The 14,356-nt window shown below is 59.6% G+C and overlaps 1 protein-coding gene across 2 annotated transcripts in view; it reads left to right on the plus strand.

The window, feature by feature from the left end:
- The window catches only part of BRD3 (bromodomain containing 3), a 19,154-nt gene extending 8,630 nt beyond the window's left edge, over positions 1 to 10,524 (plus strand). For both annotated transcript variants that reach the window (XM_049631006.1, XM_049631013.1), the window contains exons 7-12: positions 169 to 297; positions 2,278 to 2,469; positions 3,607 to 3,842; positions 7,085 to 7,377; positions 8,490 to 8,615; positions 10,304 to 10,524. In XM_049631006.1, coding sequence (XP_049486963.1) covers positions 169 to 297; positions 2,278 to 2,469; positions 3,607 to 3,842; positions 7,085 to 7,377; positions 8,490 to 8,615; positions 10,304 to 10,419 — 1,092 coding nt within the window. In that variant the 3' untranslated portion in view covers positions 10,420 to 10,524. The remainder of the gene's footprint in view (positions 1 to 168; positions 298 to 2,277; positions 2,470 to 3,606; positions 3,843 to 7,084; positions 7,378 to 8,489; positions 8,616 to 10,303) is intronic.
- The last annotated feature ends 3,832 nt before the right edge of the window (positions 10,525 to 14,356 follow it).

Here is a 14,356-nt window from a genome sequence, read left to right on the forward strand (position 1 = left end):
CCCCTCTCTCTCTCCCCCTCTCTCTCCCCCTCTCTCTCCCTCTCTCTCTCTCTCACTCTATTTATTGGGCTTGCTGCTGGCAGTGGTCCATGCAGGCGGGGCCTGGCGGGGAGTGGGGTTGCTGGGTGGGGGCGGCGCCCGTCACACCCTGTCGCTCGTGTCTTACAGAAGAAGATGGACAGCCGCGAGTACCCAGACGCGCAGGGTTTCGCAGCTGACATCCGGTTAATGTTCTCCAATTGCTACAAATACAACCCCCCGGACCACGAGGTGGTGGCCATGGCCAGGAAGCTCCAGGTAACCTGAGGCGCTCCCGGGCAGAGGGGCCTTCTGGGCACAGGCGGGACCCAGCCCAGGGTGGGCACTCGGGAAGGACATGGGCATCGCAGGGGACATCTGGCCAGGAATGCCGCGGGACACGTTTCTCCCCGGGGGCGGACAGGCCAGCCGCGGGCACACGCCCTCCGGGACAGGCGTGCGCTCCAGCTGGGCCGGGGAGGATGAGGGGGTGTCCATTCTCCTGCAGCTCTCCTGCTCTCGGCTCCGTGCCTGGGGGTGTGGGGGGGGGGCCTCGCCGTGAGGCTGCCGGAGGTTGTATGCGATGGCTGTTGGCGTGGCCTTTTCTGACGCCGAAAGCGGTTTGTGGGACGAGGTGTGGGAACCGTAGGGAAGGCGAGCCTGACCTTTGGTGCGGGGACTGTGTACCTGTGCTCTCACGCCTCGCACACACAGACGTGTGTGTGTGTGTGCACGTGCATGCGTGGGATTTTTTGGCCAAAGTCTGGGTGCTGCGCACACGTTTCTGCGGGGGCCGGTACGCTCCCTTGGTGATGGGCGCTGTTGCTGTTATAGTTAATAGCAGCGGAATTTTAAATGTCGTGTGATTGGAACAGTGTTTTGGAGGGAAGAGTAAAAATCGTGGACCTCTACTCTCTCTCTTCCAGCATTCCGTGTCTCCAGGACGCAGTATGTTTGTCGCGTGAGATGTTCCTAGTTTTTTGCTTAGAACGCTTTTTTTCATTTGTCTTGCTCAGAACCCTTGACCACCCGAGACTCAGGGAGGGATGAGGGAGAAGCGGAGAAGCTGTCTTTGTGCCGCTGGGTCCTCCTGTGGGGGGGCCGTGCTGATGCCTGGGGGGGGGGGCACGCCCTCCGTGGACCGGCTCCCGCTGGGGAGGAGGGCGGAGTGGCCTTGGTGGTCCCAGGATGCCCGGAGAAAGCCCGCGGGATCTGCGGTTTCGTACCGAGACCACGCCCGCTGTGCCTCGGAGCAGAGTTCCCCTCCGTTTGCCCTGTGATGCTTCGGAACCCGGTGCAGCCTAATAAGGGAGCCAGGCGGCCCTGGTGGCAGGTCGGGTGTGCAAGCGGAGGCCGGAGGCCCTGCTTCTGTCCTGCAAAAGGTGGTTCTCGGCAGCACAGCCACAGAGGCCGAGAGCCTTGGTTAGCCATGGCCGTTTCGCGCGTGCGCTGCCACAGTGGTGCGGGGGCAGCTCTGGGGTCCGCGCCCCTCCGGGCCACGTGCCAGGGCCCGGCCAGACCCTGGCTCTGCGCCTCTGTGTCTTTGGGGCGGTCTTCACCCCAGGAGGAGAGTCTGGGTCCAGAACCCGGAGCGGGTGCTTCTGGAGCCGGATGGCTCGTCACTGGGGTGGCATCTCATGTGAGTCATCTGGTGTGGATGCAGCCGGATGAGCTCTGCAGAGGGAGAGCCCCCACGTGGCTGCGCGCCCCCATCTGAAATGAACCTGGGTGGCCGGGAGGTGCTCCTGAGGGCCCGGGTCCTGCTCTGTGGGGGGGCTTTTCGAAAGCCAACTTTGACAGGATGACTTTTTTTGGGCCTGAGTCGGAATGAGATGCGATGCTGCGGTAAAAACCCCAAGGTGACCCCAAGGGGGAAAGTAAACCAGCCCCCAGGCCCAGCAGCTGGGGGGCCCACAGAGGCCACAGGTCAGACGAAGGCAGGCACTCGGGCTGCTTTGCAGGGGGGGCAGCCTCGGAGAGCCTCGGACCCAGAGGCTAAAGGGAGGCACCGGTCTCCAGAAGGTTTGCGTGCTTGAGAAAGGGGGCTTTCGGACCAGTTCCTAGAAGGCTGTGTCCGTGGCTGGGGCCCCGTGGCGCCTGTCCCTGGACCTGCGCCCGGGGCCTGGGGAGGGGGGGCCTTCCAAGCAGCCGTGGGTGTATCTCCGAGGGCATCTCAGGGGCCCTCGGGTGTGGGTCCCCCGCCCCGAGGGGCCGCCTCGTGGGCGTCCAGGACCTCAGGCGGCCCCCGCTCTCCCACAGGACGTGTTTGAGATGCGGTTCGCCAAGATGCCGGACGAGCCCGCGGAGGCGCCGGCGCTGCCCGCCCCCGCGGCCCCCGTGCTGAGCAAGGGCGCCGAGAGCAGCCGCAGCAGCGAGGAGAGCTCCTCGGACTCGGGCAGCTCGGACTCGGAGGAGGAGAGGGCCACCAGGCTGGCGGAGCTGCAGGAGCAGGTGCGGGCGGTCGTCTGCTCCGGGGGCCCCTCGGCTGCGCCCGCGGGTCGGCGTCGCGCCCGCCCGGCTTGCGGTGGCCGTTCCGGGGGTCCCGGCGGACCCCGGGTGCCTCGCCCGCCGCGGGAGCGTCTGAGGGGGGCCGGCTCCCTGGCCGCTGCGCGGGTGAGGCGGCCCGAGAGCCGAGTGCAGGTGCCCCCGCGGTCACCACGGTGGGGCTGGCGTTGGACTTCGGCTTGAGCCTCGTTAGAGGCGGCGCCACAGGGAAGGTGGCCCTGGGTGCAGCCACCGGGCAGCCTGGGATCCGCGAGGATCCGTTTCCTCCCCTGTGAGGTGCAGCCTACGGTGGCCCCTCGTGGCCCATGTTGGGGGGGGGGGGTGTCCCTGAAACGACATGGTAGCTGCTGGCGCTGGGTCAGTCTGTGCTTCTGCCGCGTGGCCTCCCTGTGGCTTCTGAAGGAAGCTGTGGAAAAGCTCCTTCGTGCAGACGAATAGACCTCTACCTAACAGGCCTCTATGTAGACTTGCCTTCGTCTGGAAGATACCTGGTGAGAAGAACGTCAGCTACCATTTAAGGTTTTTTTTTGTTTTGTTTTGTTTTTTTTAATGTTTATTTGTTTTTGAAAAAGAGAGAGAGAGAGCGCAAGTGAGCAGGGGAGGGGCACAGAATCGGAAGCAGGCTCCAGGCTCCGAGCTGTCAGCACAGAGCCCGACGCAGGGCTCGAACTCGTGAACCGTGAGATCATGACCCGAGTCAAAGTCGGAGGCTTAACCGACTGAGCCCCCCCAGGCACCCTTGGCTGCGATTTATCAGGTTGTTACTATGCACCTGTCCTGGTCTGCACGTGTCACCAGGCTCACCTGCTGGCCTCCTGGCCACCCGTGAGCCGCGTTTCCGGTGAGGACGGCAAGGCGGCTCTTCTCCAGCCGTCACGGGGCAGTGAGGGCAGAGTGGAGCTCGATGCCACCTGCTCTGGGACCTGCCTGCCTTTCCACAGCAGGGTGTGGCCCCGGTGGCCCTGGCTCACCTCCCCGCAAGGTTGAGGTAGCTCCAAGGGCACCCCAAAGCCCCCGCCACCACCTGTGGCCCCCTTGGGCCAGCCCCAGGGCAGCCTTGCTCAGCCACCTGCTATCTTCCAGCTGAAGGCCGTGCACGAGCAGCTGGCCGCCCTGTCGCAGGCCCCAGTGAATAAGCCAAAGAGGAAGAAGGAGAAGAAGGAGAAGGAGAAGAAGAAGAAGGACAAGGACAAGGACAAGGAGAGGCACAAGGCGAAGTCCGAGGACGACAAGAAGGCCAAGGTGGCCCCACCTGCCAAGCAGGCCCAACCGAAGAAGCCTCCCGCCAAGAAGGCCAGCAGCACGGCCGCGGCCAGCAGGTGGGCTGTAGTGCCTTCAGACCCCCTCGAGCCCAGTGCCCCACGTCCTAGGTGCTTGTGTGGTGGGCCAGGTGCTGGATCTGGGCCTTTGAGCCTTGGGGGCAAGTCCCGGTGATGCGGAGACTGGGCTCTCGTCATCCAGCGGGATGGGAGCTGGGTGGTCCTGTCTCTCCCGCCTTTTGGGGAGACTAGGGGGACAGATGAGGCCCTTGCTGCGAAGACTGGGCTCTGGGGGGCCTTGCTCAGCAGTCCGTGCAGCTAGCCTCTCGATCTCGGGCACCATCTGGCACAGACCTTGGCATCTCCAGGCTTTGGGGATGTTTTCCTGATTTGATGTGGGGGCACCGCACCTTAGCAGAGGTTCGGCTGTCTGGTCTGCCTACCTTCTGTCCTCACTCTTGCCACACCAGCCACTGCCCTGAGGAGTGCCTGCCCCTCCCCGGACAAGGGGGACAGTGGGGGACGGGGGGAAGGCATGCCTCTCCCGCAAGGTAGAAGGAAGGCTTCCCAGAGGAGGGGTGACCGCTGTGCAAGAGCAAGCTCGGCAGCGGTCGGGTCAGGGTTCCAAGGGTCAGGAACAGTGGGGACAAAGCCATGGAGCCCAGCAGAAGCGTTCTAGAAACTAGTGGGAATCAGGACGAGGTCGGCTCCACTGAGGAACAGAGACTGGGTCGGGAAGAGGAGTGGCTGAGGTGGGCCAGCTTTGTTGAGGCTTCTGGTTTTATTCCCTGAGCAAGTGAAGGGGAGTCAGGAAGTGTTGGAGCTGGAAGTGGTCAGATCCTGGTCCATGTGGAGAAGGGGTCAGTGGGAGGCAGTAATGGGAGAAAGGACGCCCTGGGAGGTTTTGTGGTTCTGCAGGCAAGAGAGGTCCGGTGGCTGTGGAGGTGGGAGGCCAAAGGGACAGGCCGTGGTGCCTGGAAGCCAGAGGACAGAGGCATGTGGACTCTGGCAGCTGGGTTGACGGCAGCATTGTCCAGAGGTGGTGGTGGGAATACTCGGGTTTTGCCCTGCCTCCCTCAGATTTTCTCGTACTCTCTGTCTGGATTTGGTGTCAGTATAACACTGGCCTCAAAAACGAGTTGGGAGGTGCTCTCTCTTATTTTCTGAGTAGATGTGTAGAGTTGGTGTTCATTCTTAAATATTAAGTAGAACTCCCCAGCAAAAACATCCAGGCCTGGAGTTTTCGTTGTTAGGTTTTTAACAGTGAGCCCAGTTATTTTTGTAGCTAGGGGACTGGTCATCTTATCAGTTTCTTCTTGGGTGAGTTTTGGGGATCTGTGCCTTTTGGGCACATTGCTCCTTTCCCTGAATTGTGGAATTTATGGGCATTGGTTTGTTTGCTGTGTGCCTTTGTTATCCTTGTAACATCTGTGGGGTCTGTAGTGATGTGTCCTTTCTTTTATTCCTGGTGGTGGTAATTTGTGTCTTTTTTCTCAGTGAATCTGGAGATTGATTGGTTTTATTGGCCATAGAAACAACTAGCTTTTACGTCATTGGTTTTTGTCTGCTTTCGCTTCCTTTTGTTTATGGTCTTATTTTTATTACTTCCTTTGCTTGCTTTGCACTTAACTTGCTCTCTTGAATTAGGAACTTAGGTTTATTGATTTGAGATCTTTTGTAATGTAAGCATTTAGTAATAACTATTAATTTCTATCTAAACACTATTTCAGCTGTACTCTATAAATTTGATATATGATTTTATTTGGTTCAAAATATCTTCTGATTTCCCTTCAGACTTCCTCTTTGACCACAGGATATTAAGACGTGTTAATTTCCAAGTAACTAGAGATTCCTCTGGACGTTTTTCTGTTACTAGTTTCTGGTTTAATTCCATTAGGGTCTGAGAACATACATTGTGTGATCTCAGTACTTTTGAATTTCAGATTTATTTTATGGCCAAGATTTGGCGATGCTCCACGTGGACTTGCATATGTGTTCTCCCACTGTTGGGTCTAGTGTTGCCTAAATGTCAGGGGGAAAAAAAAAAGACAAAAACGTGTCAGTTGGGTTAATTTGGTTGATGGTGGTGTTGGTCTTCTGTCTTCTTGCTGATTTGTTGCATTAATTAACGTGAGGGAGAGAATCGTTGGGTCCCCAGCCGTAATCGTGGATGTGTCTGCCTCCTTTGGTTCTACCGGTTTTGCTTCGTATATTTTGGGGCTTGGATTTTAGACACACGCACACTGAGGACGGTGATGTCTTCTCGGTCAGTTGATTCTTTTACCACGTGCTGTTCCTTCCTGACGATATTCCTTTTTCTGAAGTCTCCTCTGTCTGATGCTAATACACCCACTGCAGCTCAGCTTTCTTTTGGTTAGCCTTTGATTCCCCCATTTCTTTACTCCTAACCTAGTTCCGTCACTGTATTTAAAATGGGGCTTTGCGGACCACATGTAAGTCGGGTCTTGTTTCTTATCCAGCCCGACTTTGTTTTTCTTTTAGTTGGTGTCTTTAGACCGTTTATGTTTAATGTAGTGATTGTTACAGTTGCATTTTGGTCTGCCATTCCGTGTCTTCTGTCATCCCTCTGGTTTTTACTCCTCTGTCTCCATTCCTGTCTCCTTTTGGATTATGTCAATATGGAGGTCAGTTTTTGACCTGCCGAATTTGAGATGAATTTGAGACGCCTGTGGGGTGTTGAAGGGAGCTGACCACTGTAGTCCTGTCCTGGCTCAGGCGTGGAGCACCTTCTGCTGGAACAGGGTGTTCTGTATCCCTGCAGGTACACATGCAGCCCTCAGCCCACCTGGCTTCTCTGCCTGGGGCACCACTTTGGGCTTGCCCCTTGGTAAAAGAGCCCGGTCCTGGAGAGGAAGAAGGCCAGACAGAATGTGGGCAAGGGGCTGGGGCTTCAGGGGGGCTGGAGGGACAGGGGCTGGAGGCTCCACGGGGTGGGGGGGGGGGGAGGGACATGGGGCAGGGCCTCCATGGGGGCTGGGGGAACAGGGGTAGGGGCTTCACAGGGGACGGGGCAGGCGCTCCATGAGGCTGGGGGGACAAGGGGCAGAGGGGATGAGGCTGGGGCTTCATGGGGGTGGGGGGACGGGGGGTGGGGGGCAGGAGACAGGAGGATGGGGCAGGGGCTCCCCGGGGGCTGGGGCGACGGGGCAGGGGCTCCACGGGGGCTGGGGAGACAGGGCAGGGGCTCCCCGGGGGCTGGGAGGACACAGGCAGGGGCTCCACGTGGTCAGGGGGACGGGACAGGGGCTCTGTGCCACGGCGTTCTTTGCCTCGTCCCTCAGGCAGCCCAAGAAGGGCGGCAAGCAGGCGTCGGCCTCCTACGACTCGGAGGAGGAGGAAGAGGGCTTGCCCATGAGCTACGACGAGAAGCGCCAGCTCAGCCTGGACATCAACCGGCTGCCCGGGGAGAAGCTGGGCCGGGTGGTGCACATCATCCAGTCCCGGGAGCCCTCGCTCAGGGACTCCAACCCTGACGAGATAGAGATTGACTTTGAGACTCTGAAACCCACCACGTTGCGGGAACTAGAGAGATACGTCAAGTCTTGTTTACAGAAAAAGCAAAGGAAGCCATTCTGTAAGTTGTGGGGGGCAGAGCACCCTACTTGCCATCTCTGTCCTCCTCCCCCCTGCCTCCCCCGCTTCCCTCTTCTGTAGGCCCGGTGGGGGGGGGGGGGCGGGAAGCTAGGAAGTGGGGTGGGTCACTCTCCTCCCCCCATTCCCGCCACGTGCCCCAAAGACCGGTGCTGATGGCTCAGCCGGGCCCTCCTCCCCCGCCCTTGGGCAGGTGGGCAGCGCGTGCATGCCTCGGCGGTCACAGGGACAGGCAGGACCCCTGGGTCGGTCCTGAGCCTCCTGCATTTGAGTGCCAGCCAAGGCCTTCTCCACAAGCCTCCCTGAGGCTCCGTTTGGAGCAGGGCTGCAGGGAACCTCTCGATGGTCCCCGTGCCGGGGCAGACCAGTTTCCTCTTACTGGGAGTTGAGGGTCCAGAGGCCTCCCAGGACGGACGTTGGCACCGGACGGGGACGAGGCACTGCCTGGGGCAGCGGGTGCTGGGGAGTGAGGGAAAGGACAGGCCCGAGGAGGCAGGAGAACCGGGCAGCGCCCGGCCCCAGGGAACAGCCAGCGTGTGCCTACACCTGCGTGCGGCCCGCTCATCGGGCTTTCTCCCTCACTCTGAGGGGTCGGTTGCTTCCCCCTGGACGGAGTCACGTGACCCCCGCAGTCACGCACTTTGGGCCCTCGGTAAGTTCCCCTTGGACTCCGAGGTGGCGGCACAGGCGTGCGGGGCGGCCGAGCCGAGGGAGAGCTGCGCCCGTGAGGAGAACTGTGAGTTGGAGGGTCAGCGTTCAGGTCTCGACTCTGCCCTCCGCACGGGGGACGGTGTCGCCAAGCGGCACGCGCCCGTCTGTGCGCCGTGTGGAGTGGGGATGGCGTGAGGTCTGCAGAAAAGGCTGTGCCTGTGGCGAGGGAACAGCGCATGCGGGCCGGGGTCCGTGTCCCGGCAGGGAGCTCGGGCGGCGGCCCTGCGGGGGGGGCCAGGCACAGCTCGTGAGCGTCTGGTGGGGGGGGGGGGGCTGGCTGGCACCTGGAGGTCGCCCTGCCGAGGGCCGGGTGCGGCCTTGGCCCCAGGGGTGGCTGCCCGCCCTCTCCCCGCCCCGCCTTCTCAGCTCCGTGCTCTTCTGCAGCCACAAGCGGGAAGAAGCAGGCGGCCAAGTCGAAGGAGGAGTTAGCTCAGGAAAAGAAGAAGGAGTTAGAGAGGCGGCTGCAGGATGTCAGCGGACAGCTGAACAACAAGAAGCCTGCCAAGAAAGGTACCTGTGCGTGGGCCACGCTGCTGCCGAGGCGTGGGGTCCCCCGGCGGCCCCTGCTGCTGCTGGCGGGGGTGGGGGAGGGTCGGCGGTAGGGCAGTGGCCGGCGGACCCAGGCTTCGGTCTGCGGCGCCCCCGGCTCAGGGGCAGTGTGTCCTTAGGTGAAGCTCTCGATCTCTTGAACCCCCGAGTCCCTTGCCTGTAAACTGGGGACCCCGGTCCTGCAGGGAGGTTGAGCAGATGGGAGGCATGGGTGGGAGCGCCCCAGGCCAGAACCCCCGGAGAGGACTCTGTGGAAGGGCCTCAGTGTGGTCTTTGGGGGTGGACCCCGTGGCTTGAGAGGGACTGGGGTCCTGGCCCCCGGCAGCGGGCTTTCTTCCCGGCTGCCCCTGGCCAGGCCCTGTGCTTTGTGGACCGCGGAGCCTTATTTTAGGTGAGCAGGTGATTTGACTCGTTGTGTCTTTCCTCTGGAGCCTGTAAGGGCAAATAATTTTCTCCCGGCCCCAGGGATGGTGGCGCCCAGGTGGTGATCAGAGTCGGGGTCCCATCTGCACGATAGTGTGGCGGCTGGGTGCCGCCGCCTTGCCGAGTCCTGCTTGCCCTGCCCGCTCCCTCTGAAGCCTGGGAGGGTCCCCGGGATCGCCCCTGGGAAGGGCAGAGTAGGCGGCACGTGACTGGGGGATATCTGTATACTGCTGACCTCCCCCCACGCCCCGTCAGATCCTCCTAGCAGATCGCACCTGTGTTTTCTAGACTCGAGTATACTTAGCTTTGTTGACCTCTGAGCTAGCTTTACTCCCACTTCTGTCACCAAGTGCGTGGGCTTCTGCTCACGCTGACTCTGCAGTGCCAGCTGTGGGTGGGGTCCAGCCATCCGGTTCGGTCCTGACACTATTTACGTAGGGTTCGCTCAGACCCCAGTGGTGGGGGGTCCGCCCCCAAAGACCGCCCTTCTCTTAGATGCCAGGTGCAAGTCCTGGGCCTGCCTTACCACCGACCTGTCAGCTGGGGTTCCCGAGACCCTCTGCTCGGATTTGATAATTTGCTAGAGTGGCTCGCAGAACTCAGGAAAGTGCTTTATCTACCGTGTCGTTTATTGTAAAGGGCACGACTCAGGAACAGCCGAAGGGGAGGAGTGGCAGGGGTGAGGGCGTGCAGCTTCCCTCCCCTCGCTGGGCACGCCACCCTCCCCGCCCCTCCGCCCGTCCGCCAACCTGGAAGCTCCGGGGAGCGAGAACATTTCAGCGCTCCGCCTCCCCTGCCCTCCCTTCCCCGGAGTTAGGGGCCGGGGGGTGGAAGTTCCCAGCCCCCTCCACACGGTTTTCCTGGGGACCAGCCGTACCCTGAGTCGCTCACGAGCCTAAACTCGGGTGTGATGTAAAGGGGGCTCCGCGCAGATAACCAAAGACGTCCCCGTCCGGGGATTCCCAGGGTTTGAGGAGCTCTGTGCCCAGGACCCGGCCAGAGGCCGAGCGCGTCTCTTACCGTACCATGATCTCGTTAACGCGGTCATTCTTTTCAACAAACATTCGTTAATGTCGACCGAGCTCCGGGGTGAAGAAATGGGTGGGTCGAGGCACGGGACGTGGCGGTGTGACGCCGGTGGACGTTCCGGAAGGGCTCGCCCGGCGGGTGCGGGGGTGCGCGGGGGAGCGCGGGGGAGCGCCTCTCACCTGCCGCGTCTCCCTCAGAGAAAGCGGGCTCCGCGCCCTCGGGAGGGCCGTCCCGGCTCAGCAGCAGCAGCTCGTCCGCGTCCGGGAGCAGCAGTTCCAGCGGGTCCAGCTCCGACAGCAGCGACTCGGAATGAGCTCTGGACTCCCAGAACGGCACAAAACCAGCAACGTCGCACACGCCCCAACTCTGCAGTGTTCCTTTCGTTCCCTTCTATGGTTAATATACTACTTTCGTTCCACGGTGTGCGGGCTTTCTTCTTAACTCAGTGTTATGGTAGCTTCCAGTTTTTGCTTTAATAGGTCAGAGACCTTTCTCGTGGGTACGTGAGGCTTTATGAGACGGTGCGACTCTGCATAAAGTCTTTGTAACCGAACTCGGTTGCTTGGAGACGGTAACTTCGAACGCTGACCCGACGGCCGTAGAAAAAACATGCCAGATGCGGTCTGAGGTTTCTCGCGAAACCCCTCTCTTACGCCCCACCTGGTCTCTAGCCCCGGAACGCATTGTTGCAAAGGAAGTTTCTCTGGATGGTACCGTGTGGAAAGCGGTCAGCTTGGCAAACAGGCGCTGTCTTTGTCCTTTGGGCCCCGAGCTCAGCCTCGCGGCTGGGGTCGCCTCTTTCTGGGGGCGCGGAGAACAGCCAGCCTGGTGCGGGCTTCGGGGGCCCCGTCCAGCTCTAGGCAGGGCTTCTGCAGGGGCGGGGAGAGAGGCAGGCGGGCGCGGAGAGGAGGGGTGTCCGGGGCTCCCGGAAGGGAACACGGGGGCTGCGTGTGCAGTTCATAGGTTTCCATACACTGAAACTTTTACCTCAACTTAAGAAAAAAAAAAAATAACAAAAAACAAAACAAAAAAAAAGATTAAAAAGACAAAAAAATAAATAAAAAAATAAAAGGAGACCTTTTTGTAAGGTTCAGCAGTTTTCTACGAAAGCCCAGCCCGACGTGTGTCCCCAACTCCTTAGCTGCCGCACACCCTGGAACCGTTTCCCCAACTTCATGTATATATGGATACTTTATTTATTAACATCATTGGTCATTTTTTTAAAAAAAAGAAAAGAAAAACAAAACTGCAAAAGAGATGCATTAAAAAAAAAAAATATCGCAGAAGTGCAGGCCTCGTCAGTGGTTGGCAGGAGAACCCCGGACTCCGGCCTGCAGGTGCTCGTGCCCCACCGTCCGCGCCGGCCCCCCTCCCGGCTCCGCTGGGGTTCCGCGTCTGTTCTTCGTGTGTGTGTGTGTGTGTGTGTGTGTGTGTGTGAGAGAGAGAGAGAGAGAGAGAGATGTTTGCAGACGTACAGACAAGTTCCAGCTGCAGCACACCCCCAGTTTTTATTATTTTGTTGAGTTCTTTTGTATTCGCCTCTGGTCTCTTTAGGACTGTTTTAAAAGAAATCAATTTAGGGAACCCCAGTTATATAATATAAACTTTGTAATCTGAGAGAAAAAAAAATGTATAGTAAATCTAAGTCTTGATTTTTAACTTTCTATTGTAAAAAATAATAATAATAATAATATACAGAGTTTAACAGAAGGTTATGTTTTGGTTTTGTTTCTTCCAGAGGCCGCCCTGCGGCCTTTGAGTACAGGGACGCCCCGCCCCACACTGTCTGCCTGAGCTCTGAGCGTGTGGCTTAGGCCAAGAGTGCCGGGGTCAGCCGTCCGGGTCCCCAGACGGGGCACCCCTCACCTCCCAGCCCCCGGGGCAGGGGCAGCGGCAGCGGCGCCCCGCTGCCGCCTTTCAGCCCACCCCCGGGCTCGCCCCGGCTGGGCTTCTCTCTCCAGGGGTGAAAGACCCCCAACTCCCCGGCCGCAGGAGGGTTCGCTCCCCAAGACCACACAGGGCATTTTCCCATTAGCACAGAAATGACTGACACAGGGCATTCTCCCAGGCCTCCCTGTGAGGACTTCTGGAGGCGGGTGCTGGGGGCGGAGCTGCGGGTGGCCTGGCCTTTGGTCTGGTGGCACGTTTCCAGGCAGACGAGGGGACTAGTCCTCAGTATCCTAATAGGGGGGCAGTTTTTTTAAATCATAAAATGCATTCAGATTCCACCGGCCCTTACGGTCACGGATGCCCTCGGTGGATGTGGAACTCTGACTGATGGGGCAGTGGATGGGTTACCATTTTTCTTACTGCTGGTGATTCTGACGCTAGGTGAGTTTTGAGCCAGTTAAACTTTTAATCACGTTTTGTTTATAATCAAAATATATGTGGATTTTAAACTTGCCATTTTTTAAAGTTACCCTTGTTTTTCAAAGGTGTTTTCTAAGCAGATCTTTAATGGAATATTTAAACTAGGACTTTAAGGAATTAATACATGACACGATGGATGGGTCTTAAAGCGGGATCTCTCTGGCAACGCACGGCGAGCGCACCTCCGGGTGACGAACGGACCCCGAACAGAGGGTGCCGGGAGTTGCACGGGGCCGAGGGGGGCTCCCGGGGAGCACCTGTCCAGCCGCAGAGGTGGCGAGGGGCCTGTGTGAGCCGGTAGGTCGGGGAGCCCGCGCTCCTCACACAGCGGACGCGTTTCCGAGCCCTTCGGTACCCGCCGGCTCTGCGGGAGATCGGGTTCTGGAACGCCTCTGCCCCTCCCGCCCCGGGAAGAGGCTGCCGGCCGCGATGGCGCGCAGGGCTGCTGTCCATCCAGAACAGTCGTAGGCTGTCGGTGCTGCGGTTTTCTTTTTTAAGGCTTTCTGTGCAGACTTCAAAGCTGGTTTCTCTTTAGAGTTTGGGGGCACGTCCTCGGCCCCCTCGAGGTCAGCCTGCGGTGGCTGCCGTCTCTCCACGTCTCTGTGCTGGGGAGGCTGCAGCGGGACGACGGGCAGGGCCGTCCCGGCGCCGAGGACCCGAGGGCAGCCCCTCACGGCCTCTTCTCGAGCGGGAGGGACCCGTGCGCTTAGGAGGTTGGCCTCACGTGAGCCCCGGAGGCCGAGGGGGCAGAGACCCTTGCTCCTGCCGGGCGGCCGGCGTCCTCTTGCTTACAAACTGTAAGATATGTTTTCCTTTTGTTTGTTTTTGTTCTGCCACACCCACGTCTGTGACAGCCCTCTGGGAGAAACACCGCCCAGAGAAGGGACGCGTTCCACCCGCTGTAGCCTGTGCCTCGATGCTGGCGTAACGCGTCCAGGAAGTTTTTCTTTTTTATATTTAAAATGTTACTTTTCTGTATGATGTGCATGCAAGTTTACCGTAACTTTTCTTAAACTTTTTAGTGCCGTTTCTAGTATATTCCTGTAAATGTCAGTTACTGAAAATGAGTCCAATGTAAGTAGTTTTAGCTTGTTTATTGCAGTGCTGGCCTCAACACAACAGAATAAAAATGGTAGAAAGTACTCTTGGATGTCTCTGGTAATCATGGACCCTTCTCCTGGGGCATTTGTTTTGTTTCATAATAAAACAAACAAAAAAAAGAGGTCCCGTACGTGCTGTTTCCTGTGCTTTCGGTGGCTCCCAGCCTCCTGTGCGTGTGTGTGGAGGTGCTTGGAAGGCGGCCCAGTCCCCTTACTGCTGCAGAACGAGGGGCCGGGCACAAATACCCCAAGCAGCTCCGGTCCTCCCCCCGGGCAGGAAGGCACCAGGGTTTCGGGAGCATCGTTCGTAGCCTTTCCTGTCCGCTGTCCTCCAGAGCAAGCTGTCCTCCATGTGGAGGCACATCTGTCACGTTCCCATCCTCCTGCGGCCATCCCTCCTCTCCGGGCGGATCCCCCCTTCCCTGCCGTGCCTCGGTCCCCACGGGGGCGGGTTCCGGGACAGCGGGCATCAGACACTGTCGCACGTTTGCGGAGCCCGGCGCGGAGTAGAAGCTTCGGCGAGGAGCGGTTGACGCGGGAGCTCGGACGCTGTTGTGCAAGCAGTCTGGCCGTTTGAGCCGGGCCTTGTGGAGCCGTCCTCCAGAAAGCTGCCGGTGGGCCCAGGTCCAGGCCTGGCGCCCCGCCCCGCCCCCCCCCCCCCCCCCGCTGTCAGCGGGCACCCCCCCAGCATCCCCCGCCCCGGCATCCTTGTCCACACTCTCCCCCCCCCCCCCCCGCCCCGCCTCATCCAGGCCAACCTCCCCAAGGACGGGGGCTGGG

The sequence above is a fragment of the Panthera uncia genome, chromosome D4 (genome assembly GCF_023721935.1).
Source record: "Panthera uncia isolate 11264 chromosome D4, Puncia_PCG_1.0, whole genome shotgun sequence".
Lineage (NCBI taxonomy): Eukaryota > Metazoa > Chordata > Mammalia > Carnivora > Felidae > Panthera > Panthera uncia.